Source organism: Ranitomeya imitator, chromosome 4 (assembly GCF_032444005.1).
Source record: "Ranitomeya imitator isolate aRanImi1 chromosome 4, aRanImi1.pri, whole genome shotgun sequence".
NCBI lineage: Eukaryota > Metazoa > Chordata > Amphibia > Anura > Dendrobatidae > Ranitomeya > Ranitomeya imitator.
In genome coordinates, this window is record NC_091285.1 from 651,752,521 (window position 1) to 651,774,915 (window position 22,395).

The following is a 22,395-nucleotide window of genomic DNA, read 5'->3' on the forward strand; positions in this document are numbered from 1 at the left end:
AGAATTGGCAGACTATCTGTTTGGGCTACTGCCCACTTTCTCCTTGACTGCAGGAGGAGAATAATATTGGGTATATTGAGCGAACCCCTTAACGACCTGTCACATATGGTTTCGTGCAGTCCAGGTGTGGGTGTGTGTAGCGGGCTCAGGAGCTGAGCCTGTTCTTTGCGTGGTAGGGGTTGGTCGTGTGTTGGAGTAGCACTTATATGGTCCGGTGGGGCTTTTGTTTGGAGCTCCTGTCACAACACCAGTGTGATGCCCTGGGAGTGGGGCCGAGCTGAGCATGCACATGTGTGCGGGAGTATCTTTTGGTGGAACCTATGTTCTTCTGACCACTATCTAACCTGAATGGACACTTTACCTAGGAGTAAAGTCTAATGGGTAACACTTACTAATTTTACTTTTGTCCTCTAGAACTGTGACCTGTCCGGCTGCGACCTCCAAGAAGCCAATCTCCGAGGGTCCAATGTAAAAGGTGCAATATTTGAGGAGATGCTGACTCCACTACACATGTCACAGAGCGTCAGATAGAGCGTTCGCCTCCGATCGCCGGTGTACTGGATCCTCCCAGCTTCCCGCACATAGCGCTGGGGCACACATATTTAATCTCTGTACTGTAATCATCTATTCTCACTGATTTTTCTCGGGGGGCACACATGTGGTGGTGCATGGCAGCTTTAGCCTGTTACACCCAAACCTGCACCCGACTCGCTGCTTTAGTGAATCCTGGCCTGAGGTGCCAGGCTGGCAGGAAATTGTATGGTGGCAACGAGCTCCACCGCTCAGCACTAATCTGATACCGCAATGTTGGGCCGCCAATGGGTTAAATTCGCTACTTATCAGCTGCTGGAAAGTTTGGAAACTTTCTATTGGTTGTTGAGGGGTCACCTATTCTTTTTTTTGGAGTTTGCCAAGTAAGTATACAAACTGTTTGCAAACTTGTACTCTATGCACATACAATCCATGTTGTGTAGCACAATAGTTATGTATAGGAAACAAACGGTCGAGGTTTTAGGCTGCAAAGACCAAATATAGGATGAAAGTCCAGAAAGAGAGGGGTGGAAAGGACTTCTAGGAACCATGTAGCACATCTGGGATGGGGGGAGGGTAGAGAAGTCCTATCATAGCTGTATCGCCCCGTGTTCTGCGGCCTAGCCGCCATGGGGTTACTCGGTGCCTTATGTGATCTGTCACAGCTGCTTCTGAAGCTCTTTCTCAGTTATGCAAAATGACAGAATAAAATGCTGAACTGTTACCCCCACCCTATATATTCAATAAATATTTTTGGAAGGAATTCAGTGTGTGACCAATTTTTCTCTAGTCACCTTCCACGACGGCATACGGAGGTTGCCTCTTTGCCCTAATGGGGAACAGGAAATGGAGAGGTTAAAAGGCCCTCCCACCTCCCTCTCACTAGTGTCTTTCCTGTTCCCCATGGGACAGGAGAGGTTTACTTCGTATGCAGTGGTGGCCGGTAACTACTGCTACGCAGGCTCTGCTTAAATTATAAACCAGGCAGCATGGGGTCGTTTCTTACCTCCCCCTTCCGCTTATGCTGCTCCCGTCGCGCCCTTCTACGGTGTCCTCGGGACCTGGTCCTAGCCTTCCCGCGCCCCCGTGAGGGCAAAGCAGGCTAGCGTTCCTATCCGGAGTCCTCCTGGAGCTCTCCAGTGTCCTCTCCACATGCCGCTGGCGACCCGGAAGTGATCGCGCGCGTCACTTCCGGTCTTTTCTGGGCGCCCTGAAGGCACTTCCGCCGGCGGTATCTCGTGCAGGACAGCGTCCTCCACCCTGGACCATGGAGGGGAGGAGGAATTTTACAATCGCTGGGGGCTGGGACATGCCACAGAGCATAAAACCTGCCAGAAAACGTCGCAGGTAAGACTATCCTATCATGGAGAGCAGTACCTGCCCTGCACTTGCAGAGCCCAGCGCTGCCCCTGCCACAGTAAGTGCCGCAGGGACAAGGGGTCCTTAGATAGTATTTGGGGGTATGACTATTAGCATGACTCTCTCTCCCCTCTCATTGCAGGGAGAAAAGTCTACCCCCAAAACTACTACAAAAAAAGAAGTGTGCCATCTGTAACATTAAGCTGCCACCATCTTGGGAGAAAAAACTCTCCAGGAGGAGGATTCTGAATCTGATTCAGACCTCTCCTATGCCTCATCCTCGGGTAGATGGGAACCTACGTCCCCTATAACCTCTGAAGTTCGGAAGTATCTTTTCTCTTCAGAATGGGTTGAGGATTTAGTTGCTGCTGTACGCAGTACTATGGGGCTGGAGGAAGAGCCAGAGCCACAGTCCATACAGGACCAGATGTTTGGCGGTATATCCAAGGGTAAACGGGTGGGGATCCCGATCCACTCAAATATATCTGATATGATTGATCAAGAGTGGGAACTTCCTGAAAAACGTCTCAGTACTCCATCCGAGATGAAGCATAGATTCCCCTTAGAAGGAGATCTGACCAAATGGGATGTTCCGAAAGCTGATTCACAGGTGGCAAGAGTGGCTAAGAGAACGGCTCTTCCATTCGAAGACTCGTCTCAATTGAAAGACCCGATGGACAGAAAAATTGAAAGTCTGTTAAAAAAATCGTGGGAAACCTCCTCGGTAGCCCTCAAAGCCAACATTGCTTCAACCTGCGTGGCTAGAGCACTTTTTCGTTGGTTAGGTGAACTAGAATCCCACATATCCCAGGGTACATCTAGAGCTGAATTGTTGGAATCGCTACCCAGTCTCCTTAGAGCCATGGGTTTCCTAGCAGACTCTTCTATGGAAACCATCAGAATTGCTGCCAGGTCATTAGTACAGACCAATTCGGCTAGAAGGGCGCTTTGGTTAAAAATGTGGTCTGGTGATATCACCTCCAAGGCCAAATTATGCGCCATACCATTTAAAGGTAATTATGTCTTCGGGCCTTCCCTGGATGACATCTTGGAGAAGGCAACCGATAAAAAGAAAGCCCTCCCAGAGCAAAAAACTCCCAAAAAGAAGTTTTTTCGTCCCTTTCAGGGCCAAACCTCTCAGAGAGGGAAAGGCAAGTCTGGGAGGTGGAGTTACCCGAAGGGAGGGGGGAGAAACATCCTTATCCCTCAGCAACAGCAGCAGCAGTCTCAACAAGAGAAGCGGTGACTTCGACCCGGTGGGGGGGAGACTCTCAGAATTTATATTCCAGTGGCAAAAAATCACCAATTGCTCCTGGGTCCTCAAAGTCATCGAAGAGGGTCTTCTAATAGAACTCAATTCCTCTCCCCCACGGGGTCTAAAAATCACCTCCCTTCCCTCAGTGAAAGACCAGTCCACTCTAGAGTCGGGTCTCAAGACCCTAAAGAGGTCAAATGTGATATCCCAGGTTCCGGAATCAGAGAGGGATCGGGGACACTATTCTCGTCTATTTCTGGTTCCCAAACCATCGGGCGAGTCCCGTATTATTATAAATCTGAAGGGCCTCAACCGGCATGTCAAATACAGAAAATTCAAGATGGAATCAGTGAAAAATGCGATTCCCTTGATAAGCCCGCACTCCTACATGGCCACTATCGATTTGAAAGATGCTTACTTTCACATCCCCATTCATCAGAGACATCGCCAGTATCTCAAGTTTGCAGTGCAGAAGGGACGGCTGATAGAGCACTATCAGTTCAACGTCCTTCCGTTTGGAATCTCCTCTGCTCCAAGAGTTTTTTCCAAAGTAATGGAGGAAGTAGTCTCCTTCATCCGGAGGCAAGGCGTCTGTATAGTGCCATACCTAGACGACCTTTTATTAGCGGCTCCCACTAAACAATCTCTGGAGTCTCATGTATCAAAGACGCTCGATATTCTGACATCTCTGGGATGGGTGCCGAATGTAGAAAAATCTCACCTACGACCCTCCAAATGCAGGAAATTCCTGGGAGGAGTTCTGGACTCTGCAAGACAAATGTCCTTCCTCCCATTGGAACATCGTCTGACTCTACTATCAAAAGTCAAGATGTTCAGAGACACCAGATTCCCTACAATCAGAGAAGGCATGTCTCTACTAGGATCGATGACAGCTTGCATCCAATCGGTACCCTGGGCCCAAGCCCATTCCAGCATTCTTCAGGCACATATCCTACAGAATTGGAATGGTCAGCCCAGTTCTTTGAACAGGAGACTGTACACACCGGGCTGTGTCAAGGCCTCTCTGGCGTGGTGGATGACTCCGAAAAATTTACAAAAAGGAGTCAGTTGGTCTCAGGTTCCTCTGACTACGGTCACAATAGATGCCAGCAAAAGAGGCTGGGGGGCCATGATAAATCACACCCCTTTCCAAGGGCTCTGTGATCAATCGACGAGCAGAAAATCATCCAACTACAGAGAGCTAAAAGCTGTAGAGGAAGCCCTCCTGATGGGGGGTCATCTTTATCAAGAGACATCATGTCCGAATATATTCAGACAATGTGACCACGGTGGCTCACATCAGACATCAGGGCAGTTCAAAAAACAATAACCTGAAGAACATATCGGCCAGAATATGTTCCTGGGCAGAAAGACATCTGTTATCCCTGACGGCAGTTCACCTGAAAGGCTCATCCAACACTCAGGCGGATTATCTAAGCCGTCAAGACATACATCCTGGAGAATGGTGTTTGAGCAACCAAAGTTTCAAGATGCTGGTGGACAAATGGGGTCTTCCAGAAATCGACCTCTTTGCATCCCGGCAAAATGCGAAAGTCGAAGCCTTCTTCTCCCTAAACCCCAGAGACGGCTCCAGAGGAGTGGATGCATTGGCCCAGGAATGGAATTTTCGACTGGCATATGCGTTTCCACCAATTCCGATATTGGCAAAGGTCTTGCAGAAGGTTCGGGAAGAACGAACACCAACTATATTGGTAGCCCCATTGTGGCCAAAGAGGAGTTGGTACAACCTGATTGTGGATTTACAGGTGGATGGGCCATTCCAGTTTCCGATGGAAGAAAACCTTCTTTCCCAAGGACCAATACATCTCCTAGATGTCCACAAATGGAATCTGGCGGCATGGCTACTGAAGCCCAGGTGTTGAGAGCCAAAGGACTATCAGAAGCAGTGGTTTCCACACTTCAAAAATCAAGGAAACCGGTGACCATTGCTATATATAATAAAATCTGGAAGAAATTCTCATCCTTTTGTCTTCCCGAAGTACCAGATCCCCTTAATCCAAATCTGTCGCAAATTCTAGATTTTTTGCAAAAAGGCCTAGAAATAGGCCTCAGGCCGAGCACCCTAAAAGTCCAAGTTTCCGCACTCAGTTCAATATTTGACCAGGATCTGGCAAATCATCGCTGGATTAAGAGGTTCATGATATCAGCCTCTAGGATGAATCCTAAAAAACAAATAACAGTACCTTTATGGGACCTGAATCTGGTATTACAAGGACTTACAGGTGCACCCTTTGAACCATTATCCTCCTGCTCGCAGAAAAACCTGATTTATAAAACAATTTTTCTAGTGGCCATTACCTCAGCAAGGAGGGTAGGAGAATTACAGGTTCTCTCAATGAGAGAACCATACTTGTCTATCCGAGATGACTCTATAATACTGCGCCTTGACCCCTCCTTTCTTCCAAAGGTCGTATCAGATTTCCACCGCTCTCAGGAAATCATTTTACCTTCTTTTTGCCAGAATCCAACAAATCCAAAAGAAGAGAAATTTCATACTCTGGATGTCAGACGCATTGTATTATTTTACCTAGAGCAGACCAGCTCTTACAGAATTGACCAGAATCTGTTTGTCCATCCATCAGGACAAAATAAAGGAAAGAAAGTAGCAAAAAGCACTATTGCCAACTGGATAAAGAAAGCGATAGCAGAAGCGTATCTCGCTCAAGATAAAATTCCTCCAGTGGGAATCAAGGCTCATTCGACTAGATCAACCTCAGTCTCCTGGGCAGAAAGAGCAGGTGCATCAACAGAGCAAATCTGCAGGGCAGCCACGTGGTCCTCGTTGCATACTTTCTCCAAACATTACAGACTAGACGTAATGTCCAACAAGGATTTAGTCTTCGGCCGGAAAGTACTCCAGGCCGTTGTCCCTCCCTAGTGCCAAAATTAGTTGGTATTCCTCCGTATGCCGTTGTGGAAGGTGACTAGAGAAAATAGAATTATTCTTCCCGTTAATTCGGTTTCTAGGAACCTTCCACGACGGCGCTAGTTCCCTCCCTATATACTCCTGGATTAAAATCTGGGATTCAAGGTAAACTGGTGCTATGGTTTTCAGTTATAAGTCACTGGTGAGAGGGAGGTGGGAGGGCCTTTTAACCTCTCCATTTCCTGTTCCCCATTAGGGCAAAGAGGCAACCTCCGTATGCCGTCGTGGAAGGTTCCTAGAAACCGAATTAACGGTAAGAATAATTCTATTTTCCTTGCTTCTATTACACTGGTCAATGCAATTTTTCTGGCAAAAACGTATTTTAGGTCAATTTTGGCTGCTGATTACGAATATGAACTCCGTTTTTGGCTATCACATCAGGATTTCGAGAGATTTTCAATTTTTGATGAAAATTACTCCTAATGTTTTATGATAAAAACACCTGATTTTCGGTACTACATTTGTATATTCTTAATCAAGGAATAACAAAGATTACAAAGTCTATGTACAGCAAATCAAATATACTTACAGAATTAAACTACAAAATATAAAAACACATATATATGGCACACAGAAGAATCGCAAATGGCAGTTATGTGAACTTTGTTTTCTTGGCTGATCTGTGATGTACATTTAGCTTCTGGGTTGTCTCTCATCAAGCTCCAGCAATAGTCAGCCATCATATGTGAGTCCCACCGGCCTTGATACCGTTCTTCCATTGTTTTAATGTCCTGATGAAAACGCTCCCCTTGTTCCTCGCTCACATCCCCAAGGTTCTCTGGAAAAAAGTCCAAATGGCTGTGTAAATAGTGAATCTTGATCCTCATTCTACATCCAAGATTTCGCAGACTCATGAGTAGCTCTTCCACAATCTCTTCATAGTTGTCTGCTTTCTTATTCCCTAGAAAATTCTGCACCACATTACAAAATGCCTCCAAGCTCTTTCTTCTGTCTCATTCATTGATGTGATAACATTTGGGTTTCTCATAAGTGTTCTTATTTGAGGTCCATCAAATATTCCAGCCTTTTTCTTCTCTTCACTAAGACCAGGAAAAGTTGAACATATATAGTTAAAGCATTCTCCTCTGTGATTGAGAGCTCTGACGAACTGCTTCATCAATCCCAGTTTATGTGTAAGGGAGGAAAGACAATGTCCTTCCTATCCACTAGAGGATCATGGATGACATTCTTATTGCCAGATGCCAAACTCTGTCGCTGAGGCCATTCAGTTTTCACCCAATGCTCTGCTGTAGCTTTACTGCCCCAGTAGCACAGAAAACAAGGGTGTTATCATAACAAATGGGAATTATGTATGTTCAAAGAAAACAAAGATATTCTCACATTTATTGGGAGACTAAATGAAAACTACATTTACCTTAGTGAACCGTATAAACCGGCACTTTTCATACACTCCTTATATTTATCATGGAATTCATGAAAATGGGCTATATACCTATAGCGCAAAAACGCGATGTGTTGGAGAAATTATAAGATCAGATTTAAATTCAGCACCCTCAAATTAGTCTAAAACTGTTCTTAAAGTCCATGCCAGAAATTTTTTTTTGTAGACCAGTGTTATATATTTACAGGAACGGCGCTTTGTGTAATTGTGTTTGGTATTACAGTTCAGCCGAATTCCTCAGGCCGTAGGTTGTGCTCCCCTGCAGGGCCAGCGTCCGCACCCAGGGAAGTGTCGGGGGCCTGAGCAAGCGAGAGGGGCTCACTGGCTGTCGGGGATACTTGCACGCTATGGAGCCTCTGAGTTGGTGGAGCCCCGGTGCCAGCGCCCGTGAGTGGGCGCCCCCTGCTTGCTCTGGGCCCCGGCACTTGCAATACTTGGCTCTCCCTGTTCCTACGCAGATCCGGCGTCTTTCGTATCTACTGACTGATGTCTCAGGGCAGAGGGTGCGATGATGTCACTAGCGTGCGTCCTCTGCTCTGAGCAGTAACGGTGCAAGAGAGCCGGAAAACTGCGAGCTGAGGAGTCCAGATCAGCGGCCAGCGAGGAGAGGTGAATGTTTGATATAAAGTTTTAGATGGGGCTCATTATTCTGTATGGAGCAATATATGGGGCTCATTATTCTTTATGGAACAATATATGGGGCTCATTATTCTGTATGAATCAATATATGGGATCATTATTCTGTATGGAGCACTATATGGGGCTCATTATTCAGTATGGAGCAATATATGGGGCTCATTATTCTGTATGGAGCAATATATGGGGATCATTCTGTATGGAGCAATATATGGGGCTCATTATTCTGTATGGAGCAATATATGGGGCTCATTATTCTGTATGGAGCAATATATGGGGCTCATTATTCTGTATGGAACAATATATGGAGCTCATTCTGTATGAATCAATATATGGGGCTCATACTGTATGGAGCAATATATGGGGCTCATTATTCTGTATGGAGCAATATATGGGGCTCATTATTCTGTATGGAGCAATATATGGGGCTCATTATTCTGTATGGAGCAATATATGGGGCTCATTATTCTGTATGGAGCAATATATGGGGCTCATTATTCTGTATGGAACAATATATGGAGCTCATTCTGTATGAATCAATATATGGGGCTCATACTGTATGGAGCAATATATGGGGCTCATTATTCTGTATGGAGCAATATATGGGGATCATTATTTTGTATGGGGCAATATATGGGGCTCATTATTCTGTATGGAACAATATATGGAGCTCATTCTGTGTGAATCAATATATGGGGCTCATTATTCTACATGGAGCAATATATTGGGCTCATACAGTATGGAATATTATATGGGCTCATTATTCTGTGTGGAGCAATATATGGTGCTTATTATACTGTATGAAGTATTATATGGGGCTCATACCGTATGGAGTATTATATGGGGCTCATTATATTGTATGGAGTATTATACGGGGCTCATTATACTGTATGGAGCAAAATCTGGGGCTCATTTTTCTGTATGGGGCTCATTATTCTGTATGGAGCAGTATATGGGGCTCATTATTCTGTATGGAGCAGTATATGGGGCTCATTATTCTGTATGGAGCAATATATGAGGATCATTTTTCTGTATGGAGCAATATATGGGGCCAATTATACTGTATGGTGGACTATATAGGAGGAAATTAACTTTTGTAAAGGGTACACTGTTGAGAAGACTTTCTACCAGTGGGGTACATTTATCAATATCCCATTTACCTCTAATACCACTGAAGCTTGCGGACCCTCGATCACCCGAGTCCCCTCTGCTGTGTGACATTGTAGAATTTACAGTAGATATCACTCATGTAATGTAAGAAGTAAGTGAAATCTTTGGCTTTGTACTATACCTAGATTTCTCTGCCTTATCTGTGTCTCAGGACTTGTAGTGTGTGTTAGGCCGGGGACACACACAACGTATAAAAAAAGGTCCGTTTTTGACGGAGGAGAATCGCAAAAATTTTTACAAAACAGTGATCCGAGTGCAGTGCGAGGATGCGATCTTCTCGCATCAAATGATCCGTGTGACATCCGTATGGCATCCGTACTGCGTGTTTTTATCGCAGGCTTGCAAAACCAACATACCGCTATACAAGGGATCCATGTGTCAAAAAAAAACCAAACATATATGCTGTATATATATATATATATATATATATATATCTATCTATCTATCTATCTATCTCAGTAGACACATATATGTATATATATTAATATTTCATCCAGCGCGATATAGCAGAAAGCCGGTAATTCAATTGCCGGCTTCTGCTGTCTCCTTCCTAAAACCCGACATGATTTGAGACCTGGTTTACATACAGTAAACCATGTCTTCTCCCCATGTTTTTTGCATATTCCACACTACTAATGTCAGTAGTGTGTCTATGCAAAATTTGGCCGTTCTAGCTATTAAATTAAGGGGTTAAATGGCGGAAAAAATTGGCGTGGGCTCCTGCACAATTTTCTCCGCCAGAGTAGTAAAGCCAGTGACTGAGGGCAGATATTAATAGCCTGGAGAGGGTCCATGGTTATTGGCCCCCCCCCTGGCTAAAAACACCTGCCCCCAGCCACCCCAGAAAAGGCACATCTGGAAGATGCGCCTATTCTGGCACTTGGCCACTCTCTTCCCATTCCCGTGTAGCGGTGGGATATGGGGTAATGAAGGGTTAATGCCACCTTGCTATTGTAAGGTGACATTAAGCCTAATTAATAATGGAGAGGCGTTAATTATGACACCTATCCATTATTAATCCAATTGAATGAAAGGGTTACATAAAAGACAAACACATTATTATAAATTATTTTAATGAAATAAAAACAATGGTTGTTGGAGTATTTTATTCTACGCCCAATCCAGTCACTGAAGACCCTCGTTCTGTAAGTAAAAAAACATAATAAACCAACAATATCCTTACCCTCCGCAGATCTGTAAAGTCCAACGATGTAAATCCTTCTGAAGGGGTTAAAACATTTTGCAGCAAGGAGTTCCGCTAATGCAGGCTGCTCCTTGCTGCAAAACCCCGGGAATGAGGCTAAATATAGATCAATGCTCTATATTTAGCTTCACTTGCGGTGAGGCGCCCTCTGCTGGCTGTTCCTAGATCGTGGGAACTTACCTAGAAAGCCTGGGAGCTGATATATATATATATATAGATAGATAGATAGATAGATAGATAGATAGATAGATAGATAGATAGATATAGATAGATATAGATATATATATATATAGAGATATATATATATATATATATATATATATATATATATATATAGATAGATAGATAGATAGATAGATAGATAGATAGATATATATATATATATATATATATATATATATATATATATATATATATATATATATATATATATATATAGATATATATAGATATATATAGATATATATAGATATATATATATATATATAGATATATATATATATATATATATATATATATAGAGATATATATATATATCTATAGATATATATATATATATATATATATATAGATATATATATATATATATATAGATATATATATATATATATATATCGATATATATATATATATATATATATATAGATATATATATATATAGATATATATATATATAGAATAGGTATATATATATATGTGTACACATTTATTCTATCTATTCTATTCTAAGCTGTCAGTGTGATTTTACTGTACACCGCACTGAATTGCCGGCTTTTCTAACAGCGCTGCGTATTCCTCGCAAGTCACACTGCTGGTCCATGTGTGATCCGTATTTTTGGGGCTTCCATAGACTTTCATTGGCGATTCTCGGCCGCGAAACGCTGACAATCGCAGCATGCTGCGATTTCACTCGGATCCTGAATACGGCAGAGAAAATATCGGATGATGGGAGCTGCCCCATAGATGAACATTGGGACGAGTGCTATGCAATTTTTTTATCGCATTGCACTCGTCCGTATTACGGTCTAGTGTGACCCCGGCCTTAAAGGGGCACACTGAGACTCTCCCGGGGCCCACAAAATCCTGGCGACGTTCCTGTGTTATTCCCATCTTCATAGATGGGGTATTGTCGGATAGTGTTAAAAAAACAAACACGTTTGCAATTTTACTGTTTCTTAAAATGTTCTGCTCTTCTTGAGATATTAACATTTTTCTTCCCTTTTGTTTACAACTTGTTGCCTAGGAGACTGACCACCATGCCTGCTTAGCAGCGGTAGCCAAACATACGCAGTGCTTACCGGTTGTTCTTTATTGAGCTTTTAAGCACTGCTTTGAAAGTGGCCAGGATTGCTGGAGAGTGCTGTTACCTCCCAATTCCGGCAGGCTTCAGCACAGTGCGTACAAGCTAAGCTAGGCAGCAGCGGTGGTCGGTCTCCTAGGCAATCTGCTGTAAACAAAAGAAAAGTCTTAAGAACTGCAAATTTTAATAAACAGTAAACTACAAAAGTGTTTGTTTTAACAAGCTCTATGCAACAATCGCCATCCATGAAGATGCTGCCTGGCCACCTTACTGAAATTGCAGCTGCTGGCCGAAAATGAACTTATTTCTTCCCAGGAGACGCCGGCTTTCAGTCATGTGGGTGTGCAATGAGGAGCACTGCAAACTATACTGTGCACGGAATGGCTACAGTCGCCTCATTATACTGTGAGCTGCGGCAGTGACCATCCCCCGCCATCGACAGTCAGCTCTCCAGCTCATCTATGCAGAGTGAGTTGTCAGTGCTAGAGTGTGCGCGCCCCTACGACTGAAAGCCGGCGGCTCCAGGGAGGAAATCTGTTCACTTTTGTTTCCCCCAGTAGCCACTCTTTCAGTAAGGCGGCCAGGCTGCATTGTAACGCTATTTACCTGCAGATTAACCCTATATCTGTAGGAAAATAGCGTTTTCCAAAGTGACTGGTTCCCTTTAACAGATTCCTGTTACATGTGACTGTCAACGAGCCCCCCAAAAAAAAATCGATGCTCAGGTCATGTGGAGAGATGAGACAAAGAACATCTTCGTCGTGAAGCATTAATCCCGCTGTGGCTAAATTAATCTGGATTAACCAGTAGGGAAGTTTTAGACTAATGGGGTCAATGTGATCCCTTTACCGTAAGAGCTTTGTTTGTGCCGCCTCTTAAATAGCGGATGACAAGTCCTGGGCAACAGACCGCGCTGGGCAGAAGTGCTGCTGTCACCCGTATGACCAGGTAAGTGCACGCTCCTCTGCCGACAGACAGTAAAGGGCCAGATGCAATCAGATTTTAATACTCTGGGTTTTCCAGGTCTGTATAAATAATTGTATGTGCTAAATGAAAATGTAATGAAGGTTTAAGAGGAATTTTACGGTTTAGGAAACCTGCTGTCTCCTGGCTGCAGTTTGAAAAGAAAAAAAAAAAAAAAGTCCCTTACTCACCATCCCCTGGTCCATCAATGTGTTATTGTCTGCAGCGCTGTCAATAGAGCTGCAGCCACTCGGTGAGCTCAGCAGCTCATGCCATCTACTTGGGCAATGGCATAGAACTCACTGATTGGCTGCAGCGCTGTGGTCAGTGCTGCAGATGGAAAGAGGGAGCAGAGATGAAGACTCAGTGCTGGACCATGGGAGGGTGAATGAAGCGGTGTTTGTTTTTTTTAAAACAAGCCAGCCAGTGGTTTTCCTAGGGATATATTCGTCAGTCAGTTTACAACGTTGGCTAGGGACTATGATTCCCTAAAAAATAAAAACCCAGCGCAAAGACGACTCCGAACCTCGTGGCACGGAGGGGCAGAGTCCTTTATACGGTCTAAAAGAGAAAACAAAAGTCCTGTTACCAATAGCAACCAATCACCGTGGAGCTTTTATTTTTCAAAAGCAGAATATGAAATGGAAGCTGTACTCTTGATTGGTCGTTATCGACAACACATAGGATCCAGCATGTTCGATTTCAGAGGACTGATCCTTTGACATAAGCCGCCATCAGAGATGTCTGGCAGGCGCTCTCTAAGGGTTCGCTCACATCTGCATATAGATAAAATGGCTGACATTCTCAGCCTGAAACTTTGGCGAGTGTCATTCAGTCTGACAGGCGGGTGCGGGTTTTTTTTTTGTTTTTTTTCACCTAGCATCCGTATGCAATGTGTTTTTAACATCAGCTTTTACATATAGTAATTTTCAGTCATTTAAAGCTAATTTATTAACTAGTAAAACAATCTTATATACAGATATAAGTAGAATATGTCGGCCAGATGCCCTGTAGATATTTAATGTCACAATAGAGGTGGGGTGCCCCCTATTTTTAATAATCAGCTAAGGCAAAGCAGGCTCATATAAATAGACTTGGAAGGCCATGGATATTGGCCCCTTCCCAAAGTAATAATACCAGCCCTCAACCTCCTCGAATCTATTAGATTAGCCTCGGCTCTTTACAATTTCCCTGGTGCCTTGGTAGTCTGGATAATGGTTTGGGGGTTGATGTCAGCTTGTAATAATCTGCTGACATCAAGCCCAGAGGTTATTAATGGAGAGGCGGCTATCAGACACCCATATTACTAACCCAATAGTCAAAAGCAAGAAACACGCACAAAGTCCTCTAAATGTAAAAAGCACTCCTCAACAATTGCCCTCTTTTACCCATTTAATACCAAAAAAATCCACAGTCCTCTATAATCCATAATAAAGACGTCCCACAAAGATCACAGAGTTTGCTACGCCCGGAGGCTGTAATGAGCTGTGACATGAGTAACATTACCACTCACCATGGCCGCAGGAACAAACTAAGAGAAGCATAATAATTTTCTCACGCTGTGAGTGGTGACATCAGTAAGGTTAAAGCAGTTTACAGCTGGCGGATCACACAGAGGATACCGTGAGAACCGCCGGTTGTGACCCGCGGTAGCCTTAATAACATCATTGCTAGTCACTGCTGCTATTTCTCGTGCTCCTCTGTGTGTTCCGGCGGCCATGGTGAGCGGTCATATTACTGATGTCACCGCTCATCACAGGCTCTGGATATAGCAGAGTCGGGGGATCATCGTGAGATGTCCATATTATGGATTTACGGCGGACCCTGTGGATTACTTTTTTTATGGTATTAAATGGGTGAATGAGGATAGTTGTCGAGGAGTGCTTTTTACAAATAAAGGACTTTACTGTGTGTTTTTTTTTTTTTAACTTACAGGGTTAGTAATGGGGGTGTCTTATAGACTTCTCTCAAATACTAACCCCTGGGCTTGATGTCAGAGGATATTACAAAGCTGACATCAACCCCAGTATTATTACCCCACTTGCCAACACACCAGAGCAAGCGGGAAGAGCTGAGGCCAAGAGCCTGAATTGGTGCATCTAATAGATGCACCATCTCTGGGGCAATAGAGGGTTGTGGGGGCCGATATCTATGGCCCCTTTCCAGACTCTTAATATCAGCGTGCATCTGTCTGCTTAACCTTTGCTGGTTATTAAAAATAGCGTGGACACCAGTCATTTCTTCTTTTAGGATCTCCCTTTTTAACAATCTGTAAAGGATACGTAGACAGCTGGTAGCTGATATTAATAGCCTGGAAAGCTCCATGTTTATTACTCCCTTCCCAGGTTAAAGACCAGCTCTCAGCTGTCTACTTTTCCTCAGCTGGTTAATAAATATAAGAGGGACCGTACACCATTTTTTTCCTTTATTACTCAAATATAAGTACAGAAAACTACATAAAGCACTGATTATATATCTCATTGTAACATAGTAACATACATAGTTAGTAAGGCCGAAAAAAGACATTTGTCCATCCAGTTCAGCCTATATTCCATCATAATAAATCCCCAGATCTACGTCCTTCTACAGAACCTAATATTGTATGATACAATATTGTTCTGCTCCAGGAAGACATCCAGGCCTCTCTTGAACCCCTCGACTGAGTTCGCCATCACCACCTCCTCAGGCAAGCAATTCCAGATTCTCACTGCCCTAACAGTAAAGAATCCTCTTCTATGTTGGTGGAAAAACCTTCTCTCCTCCAGACGCAAAGAATGCCCACTTGTGCCCGTCACCTTCCTTGGTATAAACAGATCCTCAGCGAGATATTTGTATTGTCCCCTTATATACTTATACATGGTTATTAGATCGCCCCTCAGTCGTCTTTTTTCTAGACTAAATAATCCTAATTTCGCTAATCTATCTGGGTATTGTAGTTCTCCCATCCCCTTTATTAATTTTGTTGCCCTCCTTTGTACTCTCTCTAGTTCCATTATATCCTTCCTGAGCACCGGTGCCCAAAACTGGACACAGTACTCCATCTATTTCTATCTATTCTTACGGTTCGCATTGTGAATTTACCGTACTCGGCTGATGAATTGTTGGCTATGAGATGGGTAAGGAAAAATCGGATGGCATGTGCATGAACCATGTGCTGTTATTTTTTTTTTCCGGCCGAACCATTGTTTCGCCGACAGCCATCTATGGGGGCTTCAGGGGTCATTCAGACAAGCGTATTTTATATCTGCATGTAAAACACACACTATATGGACAGCGCCCGAACCAATGCAAGTCAAAGGCCTCAACGCGCGCTCTGTCGTGAATTGATTTCATGTATATACGTCTACTGGAGGCGGACACCCAAATGTAGTATACTGTATATCCAGTAGTACCAGCATCTATGGTGCTAGTCCGGACACGTTCATATCCGCGGTGATGACTGAGATTTTGCTGGATAAGAAACAGTAAATGTTGTATTCTAGAATTGTCAGCTCCTCGTAGGAGATTATTGTAAATTCCGAAATACTTCCTTATTGTGCACCATTTCCTGTGCCACAGAATGAAAGTGGAAATGTTGGCATTCCTCCAAAAGGTGAAATACACTTAATTACGTACACATACTGCTCCTAAAAACTGAAGTCTTGTCTCCGATGAAAGGGAGAATTGCGGAACATGACGACACTCGGAAAACCTATGGCTCTATGTTACAAGCCCTAGAGACTTGTCTGTGTGCAGTAGAGTGGATCTGTCAACAGATTTTCACAGTTCAAACAGAATACATTACATACATCTCAAAGACCTGATGAGCCTTGTGTACTTACTTTGAAAATCCAAGTCAGAATGGCTGTATAATCCATTTTGAAAATTTTCCTTCCCTACATTAAAGTAAGCATTTTAAGAGTCCAATTCTAGCTTGACTCATAAAAAGGCTTTCTATCAGGATTATATGAAGAATTCTGATATGGATTTTCATTGTAAGTACACCCCCCTCATCAGGCCTAAGACATCTAGTTAAAAATGTGTGCAGTTTGTATTGCGAAACCTGGTGACATTAGGATTACAAAAAGGTTAATCACTACTTGGAATCTGACTTAGCCATTCTTTTCAATGCAGTTAACTAAGAACACACATATAGATAGATAGATAGATAGATAGATAGATAGATAGATAGATAGATAGATGGATGGATGGACCAGAAAGGGTCCCAAAATTAAAACCAGCCATGATAACCTGCATTCAAGAGTCCTTTTTTTGGGCACAATATAGGACGCTTACGTGATCCGAGTTCTCATATAATAAGTCCCTGGTTAGAAAGTTTGTTAACTGCTTAATAATACATATATACGTTTGTAATTTCAGGATGAGACACCTTGGGACACCATGTTTCTTCCTTATACTTGTTCTCCTCTTGTCTGATCATACGAGTTATTCTCAGCATTGGTCATATGGGCTGCAGCCCGGAGGGAAGCGCGATTTAGAAACGCTCCAGGACTCCTACCAAGAGGTAATAACAATTGGGATCTGAAGCTCCCCATACACATTAGACTGGTATCTGTCCGAAAGCCATCTAATACATATGGGGGTCATAACAAGACCAGAACATTTATCTCACTAGTGACCATGTTTGCAAATTAGCTCTCCTCCTGGCGGACAGAGAGCTTGCTACCTACTGCCACCTATTGGAGGTAGATACCCTATAATTGTCCATCATCAGCGTAGAATAGTGTACGGGTTGGCTTTCTGAGATGCCTTTGATGAAGGTCTAGGGGGTCTTAGAAGCTTTGCAATGCTCCCTGTGAAAAAAAGGTAAGCGCTTTCCTCCAGGAGGAAAAATATGTCCCATGAGTGGAATGCATCTCTCAAAGTTAAACCCCCTTTCTCCAAGGGCCCATGGCAGCTGCATAGTCTGGGAGTTCATGTGTCTAGATTTTTTTCATTTTACATTTGATTTTTTTTTTACAATTTTACTCTGATCGCAATAAATATTAATTTTCAAACCTTGACCCTTATTGGTATGGAAGCTTAGTGTAGTCTATGTATAAATTATTGTTAATAGGATATAATTACTTGATATACTGTTAAATAATTCTGGTAATGATATTTGTAGTGTAAAAGGTTTAGAATTATAAGGTACTGCAGAATGGCTGTAACTTACCAGTGAAGACCTTATGCACCAAAAAAAAAAAAGTGGCGCGAGTGTAGACCCCATGGCCAGTCCAACCCTACTCTTCACTATTATCCATAAAAACAATACAATATATTTTCTCATCTATTGACACAACTTTCTCCATATAGACTATAACTAGAGCATGGTCTGTCTTTGTTCACTTCTTAGGCTCAGAATGAAGTTTCATTGTTCACAGAGCCGAAGCGTCTTGAGTGTTTCCTGCCACAAAACAGATTTAGCTTCATAAGAGGAGCCTTGGTGAGTTGAGGAAAAGACTCAGCCCTATGAAAACCATCATACCATATAGCGGATTATTAGTGGTAATACTTGCCTTTATTACATACTCTTTTCCAGTGTATCAGTGGTAACCATGCCAGTTTATTGGCACAAATAGGCTTATTGTGGTATAATTTCGGATTTAATTCTTCAATTAGTATGATGATATTTGGTTAAAAACAAAACACAATTACGAGGCGAACTCAAAGGAACTTTAAAAGAAGGCCATGTGCGAGATGGTCTTAGCGTAGTCCTAAAATTGAGACAGGAGTTGTTTTGTAATAAAGAAACTGATGCATTGGCAAAGTAGGATAAAAGCTAATGTGGGGCAAATTACATCCATTTTATAGATTTCATCCATTCGGATGCAATTACACATTATATATTTGAACTTTATGGTATATTTTGACTTACAGATGAATTGGCTGGAGGGAGAAAATGGCAGAAAGAAGATTTGAAGAGGTCCCGCCTTTCATAGCAGATATTATGTAATAAAGTACAAGTTGCCATTACTGTGAACCATGTCGTAATTATGTATTAACTATAGGAGGTGCTGGAGAATATGGCGCACCCAGACCCTGGTACCCAAGTGGATCCAAAGGCACCTCTGCCACATAAGACACCAGTACTATAAATATTGTGGAATGTGGGTCCCTGGTACTTTTTCATTGGGGTCCAGGATCTTGAAGTTACATATTGTAAGTCCACAGAATCGAATGTTTTTTTTTAATATTTCTATTACTGACCGTCTACAAGCAATGTCCCTTATATAGTCACTGAGGGTTCCACACACTTTGCATACATCAATTCTTTCTTAAATACTTTATCAGATAAATTTTCTTCTTTCTCCACTTATGAGCCACCTTCTAATCCCACCTCTTCTGAAATCACCATCCACTCTAGAGAAACAGGTTACATCAGTCTTGGACAAGCCAAGACAGTGAGGAGTCAGGTTACACCGCTTATGTATGGAGGAGAGAGGAACAATCAGCACATTTGAGAGGCCAGACAGACTATATGCAAATTACCTCTTCTGAGAGGAAGAGGACTAGAACTTTTGTCCCACCTATTGGAAGTAACAATCCTAAAAGTCAATATCGAGCCCTGCCACATGACAGGGTAAAAGCAAGAACCTCTATTTGCAGACGTTTCAGGATGTTGCCTGTTGTGAATTCTGTGGCAGAGTTCACAGTTCACTGGGCAGTTAACTTACAGGGTTACAGACTGTTTAGAAAGGATCGTAAAAATCGGAGAGGAGGAGGGGTTTGTCTCTATGTAAAGTCTTGTCTAAAGTCCACTTTAAGGGAGGATATTAGCGAAGGGAATGAGGATGTCGAGTCCATATGGGTCGAAATTCATGGAGGGAAAAATGGTAACAAAATTCTCATTGGGGTCTGTTACAAACCCCCAAATATAACAGAAAGCATGGAAAGTCTACTTCTAAAGCAGATAGATGAAGCTGCAACCCATAATGAGGTCCTGGTTATGGGGGACTTTAACTACCCGGATATTAACTGGGAAACAGAAACCTGTGAAACCCATAAAGGCAACAGGTTTCTGCTAATAACCAAGAAAAATTATCTTTCACAATTGGTGCAGAATCCAACCAGAGGAGCAGCACTTTTAGACCTAATACTATCTAATAGACCTGACAGAATAACAAATCTGCAGATGGTTGGGCATTTAGGAAATAGCGACCACAATATTGTGCAGTTTCACCTGTCTTTCACTAGGGGGACTTGTCAGGGAGTCACAAAAACATTGAACTTTAGGAAGGCAAAGTTTGAACAGCTTAGAGATGCCCTTAATCTGGTAGACTGGGACAATATCCTCAGAAATGAGAATACAGATAATAAATGGGAAATGTTTAAGAACATCCTAAATAGGCAGTGTAAGCGGTTTATACCTTGTGGGAATAAAAGGACTAGAAATAGGAAAAACCCAATGTGGCTAAACAAAGAAGTAAGACAGGCAATTAACAGTAAAAAGAAAGCATTTGCACTACTAAAGCAGGATGGCACCATTGAAGCTCTAAAAAACTATAGGGAGAAAAATACTTTATCTAAAAAACTAATTAAAGCTGCCAAAAAGGAAACAGAGAAGCACATTGCTAAGGAGAGTAAAACTAATCCCAAACTGTTCTTCAACTATATCAATAGTAAAAGAATAAAAACTGAAAATGTAGGCCCCTTAAAAAATAGTGAGGAAAGAATGGTTGTAGATGACGAGGAAAAAGCTAACATATTAAACACCTTCTTCTCCACGGTATTCACGGTGGAAAATGAAATGCTAGGTGAAATCCCAAGAAACAATGAAAACCCTATATTAAGGGTCACCAATCTAACCCAAGAAGAGGTGCGAAACCGGCTAAATAAGATTAAAATAGATAAATCTCCGGGTCCGGATGGCATACACCCACGAGTACTAAGAGAACTAAGTAATGTAATAGATAAACCATTATTTCTTATTTTTAGTGACTCTATAGCAACAGGGTCTGTTCCGCAGGACTGGCGCATAGCAAATGTGGTGCCAATATTCAAAAAGGGCTCTAAAAGTGAACCTGGAAATTATAGGCCAGTAAGTCTAACCTCTATTGTTGGTAAAATATTTGAAGGGTTTCTGAGGGATGTTATTCTGGATTATCTCAATGAGAATAACTGTTTAACTCCATATCAGCATGGGTTTATGAGAAATCGCTCCTGTCAAACCAATCTAATCAGTTTTTATGAAGAGGTAAGCTATAGACTGGACCACGGTGAGTCATTGGAAGTGGTATATCTCGATTTTTCCAAAGCGTTTGATACCGTGCCGCACAAGAGGTTGGTACACAAAATGAGAATGCTTGGTCTGGGGGAAAATGTGTGTAAATGGGTTAGTAACTGGCTTAGTGATAGAAAGCAGAGGGTGGTTATAAATGGTATAGTCTCTAACTGGGTCGCTGTGACCAGTGGGGTACCGCAGGGGTCAGTATTGGGACCTGTTCTCTTCAACATATTCATTAATGATCTGGTAGAAGGTTTACACAGTAAAATATCGATATTTGCAGATGATACAAAACTATGTAAAGCAGTTAATACAAGAGAAGATAGTATTCTGCTACAGATGGATCTGGATAAGTTGGAAACTTGGGCTGAAAGGTGGCAGATGAGGTTTAACAATGATAAATGTAAGGTTATACACATGGGAAGAGGGAATCAATATCACCATTACACACTGAACGGGAAACCACTGGGTAAATCTGACAGGGAGAAGGACTTGGGGATCCTAGTTAATGATAAACTTACCTGGAGCAGCCAGTGCCAGGCAGCAGCTGCCAAGGCAAACAGGATCATGGGGTGCATTAAAAGAGGTCTGGATACACATGATGAGAGCATTATACTGCCTCTGTACAAATCCCTAGTTAGACCGCACATGGAGTACTGTGTCCAGTTTTGGGCACCGGTGCTCAGGAAGGATATAATGGAACTAGAGAGAGTACAAAGGAGGGCAACAAAATTAATAAAGGGGATGGGAGAACTACAATACCCAGATAGATTAGCGAAATTAGGATTATTTAGTCTAGAAAAAAGACGACTGAGGGGCGATCTAATAACCATGGATAAGTATATAAGGGGACAATACAAATATCTCGCTGAGGATCTGTTTATACCAAGGAAGGTGACGGGCACAAGGGGGCATTCTTTGCGTCTGGAGGAGAGAAGGTTTTTCCACCAACATAGAAAAGGATTCTTTACTGTTAGGGCAGTGAGAATCTGGAATTGCTTGCCTGAGGAGGTGGTGATGGCGAATTCAGTCGAGGGGTTCAAGAGAGGTCTGGATGTCTTCCTGGAGCAGAACAATATTGTATCATACAATTATTAGGTTCTGTAGAAGGACGTAGATCTGGGGATTTATTACGATGGAATATAGGCTGAACTGGATGGACAAATGTCTTTTTTCGGCCTTACTAACTATGTTACTATGTTACTCCTGTGGTCACAAGTGGTACTTCGGCTGATTCTCTCTGGGAGCTTCCGTTTGTGGAGGAAAGTGGTACTGCAGCTTCTGAGTTTCCTCCCTCAGGTGATCTGGTGAAGTCGTTAGCTGCTTCTCTACTTAACTCCACCTGATGCTTTGATCCATGCTTCCTGTCAATGTTCCAGTGTTGGACTTGTGTTTCTCTGGATCATTCCTGTGGCCTGCTGC

General features: G+C 42.6%; 2 protein-coding genes across 2 annotated transcripts in view; both read left to right on the forward strand.

Moving 5' to 3' along the window:
• The window catches only part of KCTD9 (potassium channel tetramerization domain containing 9), a 15,677-nt gene extending 14,383 nt beyond the window's left edge, over positions 1-1,294 (forward strand). The window contains exon 12 of the mRNA XM_069767026.1: positions 415-1,294. Within this exon, the coding sequence (XP_069623127.1) occupies positions 415-531 (117 nt within the window). The 3' untranslated portion in view covers positions 532-1,294. The remainder of the gene's footprint in view (positions 1-414) is intronic.
• An 11,358-nt stretch (positions 1,295-12,652) lies between these two features.
• Positions 12,653-18,729, forward strand: GNRH1 (gonadotropin releasing hormone 1). The gene is made up of 4 exons (XM_069767027.1): positions 12,653-12,752; positions 17,127-17,271; positions 18,103-18,192; positions 18,627-18,729. The coding sequence occupies exons 1-4, from the start codon at positions 12,691-12,693 to the stop codon at positions 18,666-18,668; spliced, it is 339 nt and encodes a 112-aa protein (XP_069623128.1). The 5' UTR covers positions 12,653-12,690; the 3' UTR covers positions 18,669-18,729.
• The last annotated feature ends 3,666 nt before the right edge of the window (positions 18,730-22,395 follow it).

What these genes read in the sequence shown, in the direction of transcription:
- GNRH1 (XM_069767027.1), top strand. Translation starts at nt 12,691, where the DNA reads ATGACAAGTCCTGGGCAACAGACCGCGCTGGGCAGAAGTGCTGCTGTC. An exon ending in GCTGTCACCCGTATGACCAG is followed by an intron (nt 12,753 to 17,126) that starts GTAAGTGCACGC and finishes TTGTAATTTCAG; the next exon opens with GATGAGACACCTTGGGACAC. An exon ending in TCCAGGACTCCTACCAAGAG is followed by an intron (nt 17,272 to 18,102) that starts GTAATAACAATT and finishes TTCACTTCTTAG; the next exon opens with GCTCAGAATGAAGTTTCATT.